Raw genomic sequence first — 17772 nt, 5'->3', positions numbered from 1 at the left:
GCTTCTAATCCCGATTTCACTTACAGGAAGGGCGAATATACCCTAGTTCGCACATTTCTATCAAAATGGCCGAATTCCATAAACACGCAATTCTAACGTTAAAAGCGAAGTTTGACATTTTGATGAACTTTGAGCTGAAAATATTCAAAACAAAAAGTTGCGCAAAAGGGCTCAATAGGTTGAAAACTTAGACAGTGAACTAAAACCAAAATCGCGCCATCTTGACCCATATAAGACGAAAGGATGAAACAAAGGCCAAAGCGCACAAAATGACCAAAGAAGCCGAAAGGGGCAAAGTCGTGCGGAGTCGCACATTTTTAGCGAAAAACTAGGCTAATAAGAATCTCTCAAAAGGCCGACAAACCCTTAGAATGCCCACGCAGTTCTGAAGCTATAGGGCCGAAAATGTAAAGAAGAAGAACCAAAGTTTGCAATATCACCTCTTGAGCCGATAATGGAAAAGCGGATAGAGAGGGACTAAAGTCGCATTTTGACCTCGTAAGCCGAAACTAAACAAAAGACTAAATTCGCATGATAAGTCATCTAGCCGAAAAGCTTCAACAACTTTTTAATTGTGCAAAAGGGGTCTTTTGGGCCAAAAATAATAAAGAGTTAAAGTCGCTTAAATTCGGCCCAATGAACCGAAAATCATAAAAAATAAGTCGCCCATTTCGACTCAAATAGGCGGAAAACTTAAAATGACTAAATCGCACTGAAATGGTCTCATAAGCCGAAAAAGGGGAAAGACATCAAGTTCACATTTTAAACTTTAGAGGTTGGCAACTTAAAAGACTTTCAAATCGGCCTCTAAGGCCGAAATGTAAGACAAGGCTCTCAAAATTTACTTAGAGGCCGAAAAGGGTAAGAAATAGAAGCCAAATTGCACAAAGTCCTTTAATTGCCGAAAGTCATTCAAAGACTAATATCTTGCAAACCGAAAAACAATGGAAGTTCAAAATCTCGCATAGGGTGAAACAGTCAAATTTGCGCCAAGGTCTTCATTTGAGCCGAAATCATTCAAAACAAATCGTGGAAGGGTTTCCATTTAGCTGGAATCATTTTCTCTGAAATTCCCGAGTTTCTCGCAAAGGGCAAGAGTCTTGCATTTTGGCCCAAAAGGCCGAAATTTTAAAATGTCCCTTTTTGACTTAAGCAAAATCTCGCAAAAGGGCTTGAATGGCCGAAATTGCAAAAGGGAGATGTTTTGAATTAAAATCTCTCAAAATCACTAATTCGCTGTAATGTACCCAACTGCATGGTACCTGAATTTCACCTTTGGCAGGTTTTCACTCTCAGCATGATTACACATTCGGCGTAGTACACCTACGGCGGGTTTCACTCTCGGTAGGATTGTACTCTTGGCGTACTACACCTTTGGCGGGTTTCACTCTTGGGCAAGATTACACTCTCGGCGTACTACACCTTTGGCGGGTTTCACTCTCTGTAGAATTACACTCTCGGCGTACTACACCTTCGGTGGGTTTCACTCTCGGCAGGATTACACTCTCGGCGTACTATAACTTCGGTGGGTTTCACTCTCACTAGGATTACACTCTCAGCGTACTAACCTTTGGCGGGTTTCACTCTTGGCAGGATTACACTCTCGTCGTACTACACCTTTGGTGGGTTTCACTCTCGGCAGGATTACCAATCGTAGATATCACCTCCGTTGATAAGATTATTGTAGGTACGAGAATGAATTATCAACACAGAGTATACACCAACAACATGCAATGGCCAAGAACTAAATATATGTAATTATATTTCCACACGGTAGAGATAGATCCGACAATGAAGTACAAAGTGAAATATCAGAAATGATATCTCCAACGGCAGACTAGGGTGGCTGCTAACCACTGAAATTGCAATTACAGAACAGGGAGGTTCTTGCACCTCCGAAATTGCAATAGAACGGAACTCCAATTGGAATTCGCAAATACAAAGAAAACATCAAATTCACCATACCATTTTTACAACTATGGCAAACTCGGCCTTATAAAGAGCTTCGGGAAGTTTCCTGAAGGGTTACAAGCAAACCGACAATAGTTTATTATTTTATTAATTTGGGCCCCTTTATTTAATAATTTAATTAATTAATTAAATAAGTCCTTATGATATTATTTAAAATTTAGGACCACTTAATTAATTAACTTAATTAAGTCACTTTATTAAAATTAGGGACATTACATTCGCCTGAAATTGCTATAAGGGGGGCATTTTAACTTAGGGGGGGCATTTTAACTTAATTAAGTCACTTTATTAAAATTAGGGACATTACATTCAGCAGATTAGATAGATCCTTTTGGTGTGCAGGTATTTCATGGATTAGGGTTCACACCATTGGGGATCTACTGATTGTGTATCCTTGTGTATGGTTAGTCAGAGCCTTTAAAATTGTGTTTAGTTCAATTGCAGGTGTTCGTTTGAGCTACACCAGAATTGGGTGCTTAGGCATGCACCTGCAGTCTGAAAATCTTCTAAGTCGCCTTGAAGATTGCACTGTTCTTGTGAGGTTGTGAGTTATTCTGGCCAAGTAGGAATTGGTTATGTCGACTCCGTCTACCCACATATCAATCTAGTTAATTTTAGGTCTCCTATCCCTTCTCTTTTGCTTTTATTTTGTAGTCTCAGAATCGCAGTAGACCAACTTGTTGCAAAATGTAAGGCCCCTTGTGCTCCCAACAAAACACATCAATTGTTGAGCTATCCTTGAATCATGACCTGACATTTGGAACCTTGAGGTTGTCCCCTTTGATCAACTAAACAGCATTAGGGATTTCTTTATTTCGAGAGAGGATAGGATACTCAGCGAGTAAATTCTATTATGCGTTGGCCGGATAGAGTTGTAGCGATACGACTTTAGCCACGTCAACAAAACCAAACCAAGATCTGGTGTTGGGTGTAGATCAAATACATCTCCAATCAACAAACGATCAAAGATCAAAATAGTGGAACAAAGAGAGAATCGTAAATAGAGAAATAAGAGACAATTGCAAGAGAATTTTGAGAATAGTCACATTACTCTCATTGAACTAGTTGAGGTGAGAGTAGATTGCTATTTATATAGCAAAAAATTGGCTAATGCATTGTAAAGTACCTTACAAATTCTACCAAGTTTTTGTACTTCACTCATTGACATTTATCAAACAATAGTGACATGTAATATTTTTCATATTCTTTAAAGTATCATCACAATTCCCTTGACTTTTCTATTGAGGCTACTTGCCTTTGCCTTTGTCTTTGGTTGCAAAGGCCTATTCCACTTGTCTTGTTGCAAGAGGGTGTTGCATAAATCATTCAACTTTAGGTCAACATTGGTAGATGAGAGATTGAGTGTTTCTATGAAATGCTCATATGTCTGTGGCAAGCTCTTGAGTGTAATTACCAATATCTCTTCTTCTTCCATATCATGACCAATAACTGCCAAGTGATCATGAATGTCCTTAATCTTCATCAAATGTTCATGCTAGAACATGTTCTCATCCATAATGATGGAGAAAAGCATATTCCTAAGAAAGAAAACCTTACCTTTATTTGACATCTTGTGCACATATCGCAAGTGCTTCCAAATCTCCCTTGAGGTTTTGCTTGATGGAATCTCAAAAAAATTCATCTATTACTGATAACTTGATTAGCATGACAACTTCATGATTACACTCATCAAAATCAAACTTGTCCTAGTCTTTACTTGCAATTGTTGGTCAAGTTTTAGTACCAAAGGCGATCTTATCAAGGCAATTGTACTCGAAGATTGTGAGCATGTGTTGTTTCCATGTGTCATATTTTTTTCTAGTGAAGTATTATGTGCTTTTCAACATGTTGGGTATGTTGGGTAATGTTGACGTGGCTAAAATCGCGGAACTACGACTCCATCTGGCCAACGCAGAATAGAATGCTTAGTATCCTATCCTCTCTTGAGATAAGGAAATCCCTAATGTTGTTTTAAATTGATCAATGGGGGATGACCTCAAGGTTCCGGTTGTCAGGTCTTGACTGCAGGATTACTCAGTGTTTGATGTGATTTGCTGGGAGCACAAGGGGACTTATATTTTGCAACAAGCTGGTCTGCTGCGATTTTCGAGCTGCAAAATAAAATGAAAAGGGAAGGGTTCAGGAAGCCTAAGGACAAGGATGATAACAACTGATGTAGCAGGTAGACAGATTTCGATAAACCAATTCTTGTTTCGCCAGAGATACCCTCACAACTAGACAAAAACGGTGCAAGCTCCAAGGGATGAAGGATTTTCAGGCTGGATATACTCGTTTTAGGCACCCAATTTTGGCGCAGCCTAAGACGAACACCTGCAATTGAACTAAGCACAGTTCGGGTTCAGACTAGCCCACACGGTGACCTACAATCAACAGACCCCCAATGGTATGAACCAGAAATGCATCAAATACCCCTCCACACTTCACCATTAAAATCCCTGCACTCTAAACTTAACTAGCTGAAAGAAACCATGCAAACAGAATGAAAACAACATGATAAACACCGAATCAATGTCTATATATTGATTTCAGCTGCCTGTTACAACAATTTCTGCAACATCTCTATGCTATTCCTAAAATTTAACCTTCTAACTTCTAAAATCTAACTAGAAAATTCTAACCATCTAACCCTTTACAATGAGAGGCATCCTGCCTTTTATAGATTTTACAATATGGATCAGAGGCTAGGATGGACTACATCCAAGGGTCCTGATTTGCCTTCCAGAAGCTGGCAGCTTTAACCCACGCCTATTAAACTCCCAGTCATCTATCCAACCACTATCTCAACTACTTGCAACTAATTAGATTCAATTTGAGTCTATCCAGTAGTTGGACATAACTGTCCACAACTGACATAAAAGCCTTTTCGTGAGTTATGCGATTTTCGGGCTAGAGGGCCCTTGTGCAAACTTTGACGTGATTTACACTTAGCCTCATTTTTCGGCCTGAAAGGATATTTTGTGAGTGTTCGGGCAGATTGGGGATTTGGTGAACTTTTGCGATTTCCTTTCCTTTCGGCTTGTGAGGGCGATTTTGAAGACATTATAGAAGAACTGGTTTGGTCGAACCTTGCATCACCATAGGCCTTCTTCTCTCCTATCGAGCATACAGACACAACACGGGGGGTCCTGTTGTGACGTTTTCACACATCGCCCCATTGCAAATGGGGACCCTTGCTTTTTTGCTTTTTAGGGTTTGTTTTTTGGTCTTTTAGGGTTTTGTTAGTTAGCCTTTGCATTTTGAGTGTTGTCGGGGAGATCAATAAGATAGCAAATTTGGCTAAGTCCGGAATGTCCTGATCTTGAATTTGACTAAGTCTGGAAACTGAAAAACCTCCAAAAACTAGATTTTGCAATATAACTCCTGGAGGCCTGAAACCACTCTCAAACATCCTGAAAGTATATATGGAGTATAACTTAAAGTATAAGAAAGAAGAAACATAGAAGGAAATGTCACTTATACTTAAATGTTATATTCCATTAAAATTGTCCTGATAGAGAGTTCGAAAAGTCAAATTTCGCTCCTGTCCTTCACTGAGGATCCAGAGCGAATTTCGCTCCTGTCCCTCTCAGGAGGACCAAGGCGAAGCGCTCCTGTCCCTCACCAAGGGTCCAGAGCGAAAAGGCTTAGTGGAGTCATTCCTGACCTTGTTTGGACAAATTGAGACATCAAAAGCATGATGGAGGACGAAATGAGCATGATAGAGCATCCAGACTTGATCAAAAACAATGAAATGATGAAGTTTTTGCCTAGAAGGTCAAATTCGCTCCTGTCCCTCACTGAAGGACCAAAGCGCTTTTCTTTATATATACAATTTTAGACCTTTTTTTGGACATTAACTTTTATTCATAGCATGAAGCAGGATGATATCTTCCCTAGCAAAGACATTTCATGGTGAAAAGTGAAGCATTTGGGCCTGGAGGACAAAAATCGCTCCTGTCCCTCACTGAAGGACCGGAGCTTGAAATCCAAAATTGCCTTGTCCTTGAAAGATTTGAACGATTTCGCGAATTGAGAAGATCAAAGGAGATACATTTTATCAGTTGAATATAACTTGAAAGCGCAATCATGAGGAAAATTGACCCTAGAAGCAAAATCGCTCCTGTCCCTCACCAAGGGACTAGGGCGAATTTAAGTGATAGCTCCCGTCCCTCTCTCAGGGACCAGAGCGATTTTCCTTATAAGACAGGTTTTGGGCGAAGATCAAGTAAGTTTTAAGTTTGGGGCAAGCAAAAGGGGCATAATGAATCCATTGAAGATAATTTGAAGATTGCAAGACGCCAAGTGAAGGCCATATTGTCCTAGGCGCTCCTGTCCCTCTCCAGGGGACCAGAGCGATTTCTTCCTTAGACAAATTTCTCGCCAAGTCGAAACGAATTTCATGTCAAAGATAAGTGAAAGGGAGCATGACAAGTCCGTTGAAGACAAGTTTGAAGATTGGCAAAGCACGAATGGGCTTATAAATGGAAGTTCACTCCTGTCCTCCAGTCGAGGACCAGAGCAAAATGTCTAAATGTGCTTAAATGTTGAATGTCACTCCCATTTCATACGTTCAAGAAGGAACAAAGGACATCATTTTACGCCTTGAAGACAATTTGATATCAATATGATGGAAGATTTGCACCATAAACCAAAGTTCGCTCCTGTCCTTCAGTCAAGGACCAGGGCGATATTCATTAGACTGGTCATTTCTTTCAAAAACTACATCAAATCAAAGTTACACAAGATTGAAAACGTCATTAGAAAGGTGATGAACAAGGAGTTGAGGTTAAAAAATGACAAATTTGAGCTAGGATTCAAAGTTCGCTCCTGTCCCTCACCAAGGGACCAGGGCGATGAACATTCAAATATCAAATTTGCCTTGTAAAAGACAAGTAAGTATGCGTGGAATGAAAGAACAAAGTCATTACTTGCCTTGTGATATAAATTGGTGATTAAAGAGGCGAAAGACCAAGGAAGAAAAAGCAAGTTCGCTCCTGTCCCTCACCAAGGGACCAGGGCGATAATGGTCTTAAGAGGCATCCATCTACAACATTGAATCGATCAAGCTCGAGATTCCCAATGAAGATGCCAGTTTCAACGTAGAGGAAGTGATTTTGAATGTAAAAGGTGAGAAAATCAAGAGCAAAATGCAAAATCGCTCCTGTCCCTCTCCCAGGGACCAGAGCGATATGGTTAGTGTCCCTTATTCCTCCCATGCTTAGGCGCCAATATTTTCGAATTACATTAAAATGCCAAATTCGATAAAAATGTGAATGATTTAATTAAATTGGTATTTAAAAATAGCGCATGAAACATTTATTAATTAAATTTTGCCTTTTTCAAAAAAATTAATCACGAAGGCATTTTAATTAATTATTAATTTTAATAAAATTGGTGCGCTTGGATTATATTTTATAAAAGTCGGCCTTGATTTTTATTTGAAATTTGTTTTAATTGCCTTATTTTTACAAAGTCGGCCTAGAGGTAAATGAGAGGGTGAGCGCCTATAAAGGAGGGGTGAGTTATTTCATTTTCAAATCATCATTCACTCATCATTTCAAGTGCGATTGGAAGAGCAATTTGAAGGAGCCAATTTCTACCAGGAGTGGAGACTAAGAAGGGCGAAATTCATATTGAAGGCTATGGGAGAGGCGAATTTCTTGCTACATTTGAAGGCGAATTTCCAGATCTTGAAGAAGCTAGCTAATGGAGGCGCAATTTTATCCAAGGGAGAGCTTTGATCTACACTTTGCCTAGCCAAAATTCATCTATTTTTTAGAGTTATTTCTCAAGAAGAGGTATGGCAAAATCATCTTGACACCCTTATTCAAGGTTTGATTTTTTTAAGCATTTTTGGGAAAAATCTAAGTATTACATGGTTAATTAGGAAATGATAACTCAAGATTTATCATGAAGTTTCCTAATTAAAATCTTGAATCTTTTTTTTAAAGTTTAATTTTTAGATTGCAAGATATATTATTAATTGTGAAATGTTGTGTAGGTACCAAGATGGCGACTCCCAAGCTCGAAAGATCTACAAGTCGGAAGACTCTCCTTAAGGAAAATCAAGCCGGATCAAGGACGATCAAGCAAGGACAAGGACGACCTTCTTCGATCCAGCCTAGCAAGGACAAGGGCGACCTTCTCCAGCCTAGCATCGACAAGGACGACCTTCTTTGGACTGACGTCATCAAGGGCGACTTCTCCAATCCAGTATTCCAAGGCAAGGTACATCAATCGTCCTGCACATCAAGGACAAAAGGAGTTAGAACAAGAGTTAATTAAAGATAGCCTCTCAACGACATCAAATTGAATATCTAGCAAGCTACAAGTGTCAGATGAGGTGGCATCCCAGTCATCACTCCTCCAGTCATTGTGGTCCACCTCAGCACGTCCAGATTCAATGTACCTAACTCATGGAAGGTGGCACAAACTCCGATGTACCTACCCCAGCTATCCATTGGTGGAATTTTCTAAAGAGGACATGTGTCCAAGCAATACAATTTTATCATTGGTCAAGCATTAAATGTTATGTAATGGTTGTAACAAACCCTAATTAGGGTTTTCATTGTTGAATCTTGGCCATTGATCTCGAATTGATCTAAGCCATCGAATTGTATTGAGGGCACTATATAAGCCCTGACATTTCATTTGTAAAGGCTAATTAGCAATAGCTAGAGAGTTAGAAGATAGTTGGAAGAGTTAGAATATAGTTGATAGAATAGCAATTAGAGTAGAGTAGAGAGAGAAGGCAAAGATTGTTGCCAAGAGGTTGTTGTAAAAGACTTGTAACTTCATTGAAGAAATGGTGAAATTTATGGGTCGATTCGACAATTTGCATGGTCTTTATACTTCTCGTATTTGATTTCATGTTATTAGATGAGTGGAAGAAATGTGCTTGATTGATGGTGGAATTCGTACATCCATACTACTAGCAGTTTGTTGATTGCAGACTTGCCTTGCGTAGTCAACTGGAATTATTCAGCTTAAGCTTAACTTCAATTGTCGCTTCTTCATTGATATGCATCAACCTGATGGTGTTTATGCCTGCAGTGATGATTTGAACATCATAAAGCTTCCCTTCGAAGATCGCATTAGCCTTGTGGAGATGGTCCTGCGATGTCAAAACAAGACCTAGTTAGAGTTTCATCAAAGATCAATCATTGCTCCTACATTCTTAGTATTAGGATTAGATCCTCTCTTCGTCCTTATCCTTTTTCCATTTTTTCAAATCTAAGCTAGTAAGAGCCTGTGTTCCAGCAAAGCAGATCAGAAGTTCAATCATCAAATGTAAGTCCCCTTGTGATTCCAGCAAATCACATCATACCACTGGAGCTTATCCACACGTAGAGACCCTACCAAAAAGAACATTGGAGTCATCCTAACTGATCCTTTTGCGAATCTTCAGCAGTTAGCGACTTTATTCAAGAGAGGATAAGATGCCTTTGGGTATTTTATTCTGTGTATGATTGTGTACAAAATACACGTCAACCGGTCCCTATCAATGACGGGGCGTGTGTGCTATACGCACATCAGGTAATGAAACCATCCCTCCCACAATACGAGATCACAAAAAAATAAAACCTTGCTGTCACAACAAAAATCCTAGGTAAAAAATCCCTAGGTATCGATGATTTTGTTAAAAAATTGCCAAGAATGGGAGCAAACTTAGTATGATCAATTTTGAAAATTGCCCAGAAGCCCTAGGTGTGCTATCAATAAAATTTGAAAATCAAGATTTGTCCAAAAATCATCAAAAAACAATTCCCAGTTTTGGCTTGTCGAGTTTAGGCGATTCCTAGTGAGTCTAGTAACTATGGTTTTACTCAATCGAATTTCTTCCTTGGCATAATTTGGTATATTTTTTGTTACCCTTGGTACCCTATCAACTTGGCTTGGCCACCAAAATTTGTTCCTCTTCCCTCAGTCATAATTTCTTCTTGGGTGAAGTTTCATATGAGTTTTGCCACCTTTGCCTTTATCTAGAATCAGACCTCTATTGACCTTAATATTGAAAACTTGATTTTGTACATTTGGAAATATTCATCCATGGGCAATCTGCAAACATTGACGTTTGGTAAAAATAGACCAATACCTAATGTATTGGTTATTTGACAAGAAAGCTAACTCACTTGACATTGGAAATATGACAAAAAAAGGCATTGTTACTGTCAATATTTTTGACAGTAGACGAAATTTCATAGGGATACCAATAATAATACTAACAAATCTATTTGATGGCCTAGAATTGATTGATTTTATTTTTCAATATCTTTCGATATTTCTTTTTGGATAATATTTTCCCTTAAAATTTGGTGAAAATCTCTGTTTGTGTTGAAGGTTTGGGAATGTTGTTGTAGGCGTTCTTTTTAGATGCATACTGTTTTTCTGTATACTTATAAATACAAGTGTTTGATTGAAATGTTTTTCTTCAACAAGAAATATGAATTAACTGGCCATTCATTATAGATTTATCAAAAAAAAAATTGTTGGACTACTATGATCATATGGGCATTTATTGCTTATGATAATGGTAGACTTCTATGAAAATGGTTATTTATTTCTTATTATAATAATGAAATAGAAGTTACTTATGCAGGAATTTCGGTTGCTACGCCAAGAACGGGATCGTATTGAAGATGAAATACAGCACCTCAAGTGGACTCTAAAGTATGCTTATTTTATTTTATTGTATAAATTTATGCCAATTTTTTTTATACAAGTTCCTTTTATTTATCTAAAATTAGGAACCTTTTGATTTTGTGCTTTGTTTGGTATCTTGTATCATGTTTATTATGATAAACGATTTTGTGCTTGTATTGAATTTGTTAGATTGGAAAATTCCATGATTATAAAATGGTACCCATATTTCCTCCAAAGTGACATTTTTTTGCTAACATCTAGCTAAATAACCTTATGATTACTGTTCTTTTTGGGGTGAATAGGGTATATTATCTAGCTAGTTTCCACTTTAGAACCTATTCACAACTAGTTAATCTTACTTAGGTCATTTACTTTTTGTGTCTCATTTCATAGGATTAAGACACTTGTGATGATTCTAGTTTTTCATAGGGTTTACAACTAGTATTTTATCCTTGCCTATATAGAAAACTTATCTTATTCTATTGTCATCATTCTATTGAGTTTCTCTTGTGGAAGGTTTTTGGTCTTGCTAGTTAGATTGTTGCACTTGTAAGTTCTTCCATGACTCCAACAAAAGATATTGCTTTCTAATTAAAAATTTAGGCATTGTCAAATAAGTGTATCAATCAAAGAAGCATTAATCGTTTGGGGAATTAATCGGCAAATCAAAAGAATAAGATTTTTTGAAAACATCAGAAAAAGTCGAGAAAAAATCGGATTTACAAAAAAATGTAAAAAATTGAAAAAAAAACAATAAAAACTGCTTTATTTAATATTTAAGGACATTTCCATAGCATAGAGATATTGTAAACAAACAAAAAAATAAACTTCAACACATGAATTGCAAAGTTGGATGAAAATGGATACAGGTATAGGCTATTTTGTAAGACTTATATATATATACATACTAGCAATGATTAATAGTTAAGAGTTATATTTTTATGTATATGCATTTTTTTTCAATTGTATTTAATATATTATATTTTAATTTTATATTTATATTTAAATATTAAAATATTTAATTATTATTTATTGTTATTTTTTAATTATATTTAATATATATTCTTAACTATTAATTGTTGTTAATATATAAAATATAATTAAAAAATATATTAGCAATGATTAATAGTTAAGAGTTATAATTTATATATATGAATATTTTTTAATCATATTTAATATATTTATTTTAATATTATATTCAGATTTAAATATTGAAATATTTAACTATTATTTATTGTTAAATGTTAATTATATTATATTTTATTTCTTTTAATTTTAAATTTAAATGTATGGATGACTTTATTTAACTATCTTAAAAATATTGAAATTTATATTCAATTCAATTATAAAATCACGCTAAATTATAATATATTTTATTTTAATTTTGTAAGTCAAACTTAAATATAGAAAATATTTAACTATTATTTATCATTAATAGTTAACTATATTATATTTTTTTATTTTAATTTTTAATTTGAATAATTTTATTTAACTATTTTAAAAATATTGTAATTTATATTCATTTTAATATTAAAATCTTGGTAGGTATATTACATAATAAAATTATAAATATTAACTAAAAAATTAATTAATATCACTAAAAAAAAGTTGGGATTAGATAATAACGGAAACTATAATTCTCACCGATATCGTTTATAAATCTAAACTATAATTTTCATGAATTTAATTAAAATCTAAACTGGACTTTTATGGAAACTATAATTTTCATTGTAAATAAATTGAATTTTTTTTTGTCGTATGCCTTCCTTACTTCCCTGTGCATTCCTGAGTAGATTTTTTTGAGCGACTAACGTGATGGATTGAGCGATTGACAAATTCTATAGACCCTTAGACACCGGATAAAAATGTTGACCTGCAACCCCATGTTGCCGGAATTTTTTTACACATTATCACATCCTTTTATCACTTTTTAGGGTTTCGCGGCCGGTTTTCCTTATTTGCGATTTTTTCCGGATTATTCCTGTGAATTTTTTGCGACTTATTGGGAAAAAAACGTTGAAAAACCTGAAAAAAAACGTTAACCAATTTTTTGCGATTTTTTGGGGGAAAAAATCGGGAACCTTCCCGATTGCCAATTAATCCCGACTGATCACGATTTTTTCCCGATGTTTGCTTCTTTGATCAATAATGATTGACCTCTTATATGCAAATGCTATAAAGTTATAAACCATAGTTACAAGACTCAAACTTGACTCGCCCTTGGGAATCTGATTTTTGACCTAGACTTAGACTAGGCCAAGACTTAGAAAATTGAAAAAACTATGAAATATATAGATTTTTAAGAATATAAAGCTTTAATCAATGCAGCCTTTAAATAAATAAAATTTAAAGACACAATAAATTAATCAAATAGAAGTTATTTTGGTCACATCCATATGTATACATTGATCACATGTATAAAAGTAGATTTTTGCTAAAGGAAATAACAATTTTAAATATATAAATATTGTCAAGTGTTTTAGGTGTGCAAAACTCATGGATTATGATATCCATGGGATCAAAATACAAAACTCAGAATACGGAGTTATGAACTATGGTAGAAAGGAGCTTGTATTGCTTAGCTCCACATTGGTGGCTCTTTGTGGAGTCACGCACATATACCTCAAACAAGTCTTCAAGTGTTGCTACAACCATGGGAGCATTACTTAGGGTAGGGATTGACTTAGAAAACTAGGAGTATAAATTAATTCGATTACTTTGGGTTTAATTGGGAAAAATTTAAAAGAATAAAATAATGTTGCTTTTCCCTCCAACATGGCCCAAAACGATTTTTAAAACTGGAGAAGGGTTTTGGGGGTAGTGCCCCTAGTGGGGTCAAGGGTTAGCATTTTTAAAACCTGTGAATATAATTCTGTAACAGCAAGCAAAAGAATTTATATAACTTCTTTATGGACATTTTCTGCCATGAAGTTTCTTGTTATGAATATTAGTAGGAGCTTGGGAAGATGATAATGATGATGCTAATTCATAAAACATTCAAAACAAGTCTCAAACAAATTCAGACCAGCCTATTGCAAACTGCTTGGTGAAATGCCTATGCATTAAAACTTGAGAAATTTGCAAAAAATTGGTTTTAAAAATTGGTTGAGGCTATTACACTGTAAGTATCCCTTTCCCGTTTTCTGAAAAAATGGCATACCAGTACCTGTCCTGATCTTTTGTACTAGTCCCAGTCCCAGTCCTAGTTCTCTCCTTGTAGCTATAGTTTAAAATGACCACATAATAAGGGTTATCTAGAAGTAGTAAATCCTCGCAGAAGCGGGACAAGAGAAGACTAAAAAATTTAGCTGACCTCAAATAATCTGAATTCATAAGTCCCATTGAATCCTGTGTCTGGAATACATCATTTTGTTTTGTTATTTTTCTACCTAGTGTAATGCCCCGCCAGGAAACCCCGAAGGGATAAAGCTAAAACATACAAATGGAGTGCAATAATTTTTATTTTTTTTTAAAGTAACACAACATTAAGATACAACAAGATATCAAAGATTCAGATTACATAGCGGAAGACATCAACTAACAACTAAAGAGTTTCCCAACGAGATTACTTAAATTTCACAATTCACTTAACTCACACAATTAATCCAATAAGCTGATTATCTTAATAACGGCGGGGCATTACACCTAGAATTGTTATTTCTCTCGAGATATCACAGTTCCTGCTCATTCTTACCTCACTTTTTCCGTTTTCTTTATTCATTAGTTGCCATTTCTTGTCATCTGTTGATGTAAAAATAAAAAATGCCAGTGATATAGTATTAGAAGATATGTCTATCCAAAGTGTCCCGTGCTAATCTAATCTGCAGGCCAAGGTTTGAACATTTCATTTATCTAGGAAGAAGTAAACAATTTTTTGTGTGAATCCTTGAAAGGCTATTTGTGGCTTTTCAATTGTGACTTATAGTGATGAAAATGGAAGATTCTGTAGGATATCTTATTTTAGTATTGATGCTAGATATTAGTTGAATAATATATATGTATTCTTCCATTGCAGATTTGAGGAGAATAGTGAAGAAAGACAGTATCAAAGTTCTTGTAAAATCAAGGAGCTACAGGTTGTTATATACATGTTCATTATCAATATCTTAAATAAACGAATTTTATCATATGAATATGCGAACGAAAATCTTCTCTGAAGTCAAAAATCCTGTAGTACTATGTCCTTATTTCTATCAAGTGTGTTAAGTATGCATCTTATGTTTCATGAAACCCTGAAGAAAATATCCTTTGGTTGATAGAAAATTTCCATGTTTACAGTGTAGCCTTTGTTTCATTACCAGTTATGTCTTGATCCCAATATCTAATTTCAATTGACTCTTGCTTAGGCGGAGTCATAAGTCATAGTTGATGATTTTGAAATAAACATTGGTTCTTCAAAGTTCAGGCACTTCTCCTATATTACAGGAAATTCCATGCAGTTCCTGTCATAGATTAAATTGAAATGGTAAAACAAATGACCAGTCAGTTAGTACTCACAGAGACGAGCTCAATGTAAGTGGTATCCATGAGGCCTGAATGTATCCCATTATATTCACAACTTGGAAAAGAATGTCCTTTTTATTTATTCAGAATTTTTTACTCTGTAATGTATATTATATTTTATTTAAGTTATTGTAGAAAATTGTTGGTAAAGTGATATGGTCCAATGATTTCTATCTTCATTTACCCTCATTTTCAATGGTACTGGGGATGGCAATTAGAATCCTTGTTCCAATATTCTTAATAAAATGAAGAATATAAACATTAAAATGAAACTGTTCATTTGGAACAATATTGACAATTATAAGCTACTCTGCTAAAGCTATTTTCTATTAACGGGTTGAAATTAAGTGATTATGTTAATACAAATTAATGTTGTAGGGTCAAATCCCCCTTTACTTTTCTTTGGGATAGCAATAAAAGGAATGTTTTAATAGTTTAAGTTCTAGGTAAGTTACAGTGAACACGATTTCCACACCATACCAGCATTTCCCTGTTTTGGGGATGATAGCCTGCAAAGGTGTCTCTAGTGACCCTGATTTTGCATCTTAGCTAATTTTTTCTATACAAGGCATAAAATACTTTTAGTAACTCCATCAATGGAATAAAGTAATAACCTTAAGTTTTAAAAGACATGCCTTTTCGCACTTCAAGGACTTCCCACAACTTGGTCCACAAGAATGGCCCAGTTAATTTTTCTTATGTGGCAAAAAGTGTAAGTCCGTTTACCCTTGTGATTATGACTACAAATTTGAAGTTGGACATGCTATAACCACGTAGTAAACAAAATATCTGTGGAACTTTACATGTCTGCATGCTTGACAGAGATAAAATATGGAATTTCAACAGTCAAGGACTTAATGAAAGATAGAAGGGGGTACTAGAGAAAATGATTCTTACCGATTGTACTGGATTGATATTTAAAGATTATTCATTAGAGTTGTAGGGTATTCTTCAAGAGTCACAACCTTTCAAATTTTATTTATAAATTTTCAAAGTAAATTTATCTTTAAATATATTTTGAAGATTATATGAATAAAGAGAGATGGTTCCATTGTACAGATGCTAAAAAATACAAAATACAGGAAATCTGTAGTCTTCCCAAAGTGGAATATTTTTATAGCAGAAAGAGAGGATGTAGAAATCTGAGTCTTAAGGTGTCCTCAGAACCATTCCCTTTACAAAACTGTATATTGATCATATTTTTGACTGTTACATTTCCTATTACAGAAAACTATATTGTTTCCATTGGTAAGAACATCACAGAAAATATCTATCTAAGTATATATTCTCTTTATAATGACGTGCCATAAACAAACCATACAAAAATGGTATATAAACAAATATGTAAATATAGGATCAATCTTCAATGCCCTATATTGATCCAACAAGAAAAAATCTATGCTCAGCCTCTTCGAATGATATTTGCTGTTTGCAAAAGAAATAAAAAAAAATGGAGTTGTTTTGGTGTTTTAAGTGTTTTAGAGGTCATTTTTAGGGTTGAGGAGGGCTAGTCAAAGTCACAAAAAATATTAAAAAATGCAAAAAAAGATTTTAAAAAACCATTGCTGGGCATCTGGATTTGCATTGGGTTCAAGTTGGTTCGGCTGGGTTCATCCTGGGTTTGCACAAGTTCTTCCCGGACAAACTGGGTGGTGAACACAATCATCCTATTGGGAGTTGCAGATGTAATGGATAGGGTGTGAACCTCATCCTGGGTTTGCACAAGTTCTTCCCGGACAAACTGGGTGGTGAACACAATCATCCTATTGGGAGTTGCAGATGTAATGGATAGGGTGTGAACCGGACCCAGATCCCAGTCAAGCAGGCAATGGCTGCTTATTTTAAAAATAAAAAAATTTACTTATTATGGAGTTTAGCTGCTATTCTGATTTTCAGGTTTAAATTTAAATCTTGCCTAACTCAGCAGGGCCAAAAAATTTTAAAACCACAAATTTTAATGAGAGTGATTTGGTAAACTAATAGGAGATTAGTTGATAATGATGGTAAGCAAAGAACATTTTGGAATGTCCCATCACTCACATTAATAAACCTTCTGCCACAAACCTCAAGATGAGTGTCATCACTTGTCAATATAATTGATGTAGAACATGGCTCCAAGGAAGTGAAATCATTTTGAGAAGAAGCCATATGGTGCAAAGCATTTGAATCAAGTATCCATGTGGACGGTGGAGATACAATTGCTACGATAGTTTGGGATTTCCCTTCCTTTTCCTTGGCTGTAATCATGTGCCTTAGAAGACCCCTTTGTTGATAAACCTAGCTTGGCTGAATCAGGAACCTTGATGCAATTCCTCAAGAAGAGGTGACAAGTGATCAACTTGTTTCTTCATATGCTTGTGGTCATCATGCCCAAGCCTTTTGCAAAAGGCAGATTTGATCCTTTCTTTTTTAGTCTTATCTGTAATTGTCCTCTTTTTATTATTTTTGTGATTTTTTTCATTTTTTGTGATCTGGAAATAAAAATAACCTAGAACAGCAAAATAAACTTGAAGAAAAATAATTGAAAACACTTGAACACAAACCCTCAAAATGTCATATATCAAATCTGAACTAATTATTTATCAATGTTGACTGTTGGTAAAAATCCTAGTTCACACAAAATACTCAAATTTGTACCATGTATGAATATAGAAA

General features: G+C 35.3%; 1 protein-coding gene across 6 annotated transcripts in view; it reads left to right on the top strand.

The window, feature by feature from the left end:
* LOC131048035 (uncharacterized) overlaps window positions 1–17772 on the top strand; it is a 298163-nt gene that overhangs the window by 209709 nt on the left and 70682 nt on the right. For all 6 annotated transcript variants that reach the window (XM_059207094.1, XM_057981866.2, XM_057981863.2 and 3 more), the window contains 2 exons: window positions 10571–10641; window positions 14630–14690. In XM_059207094.1, the coding sequence (XP_059063077.1) occupies window positions 10571–10641; window positions 14630–14690 (132 nt within the window). The remainder of the gene's footprint in view (window positions 1–10570; window positions 10642–14629; window positions 14691–17772) is intronic.

The sequence above is a fragment of the Cryptomeria japonica genome, chromosome 6, assembly GCF_030272615.1.
Source record: "Cryptomeria japonica chromosome 6, Sugi_1.0, whole genome shotgun sequence".
NCBI lineage: Eukaryota > Viridiplantae > Streptophyta > Pinopsida > Cupressales > Cupressaceae > Cryptomeria > Cryptomeria japonica.
Note: the sequence above shows the minus strand (reverse complement) of the source record. Positions and strands in the feature narration are given on the sequence as shown.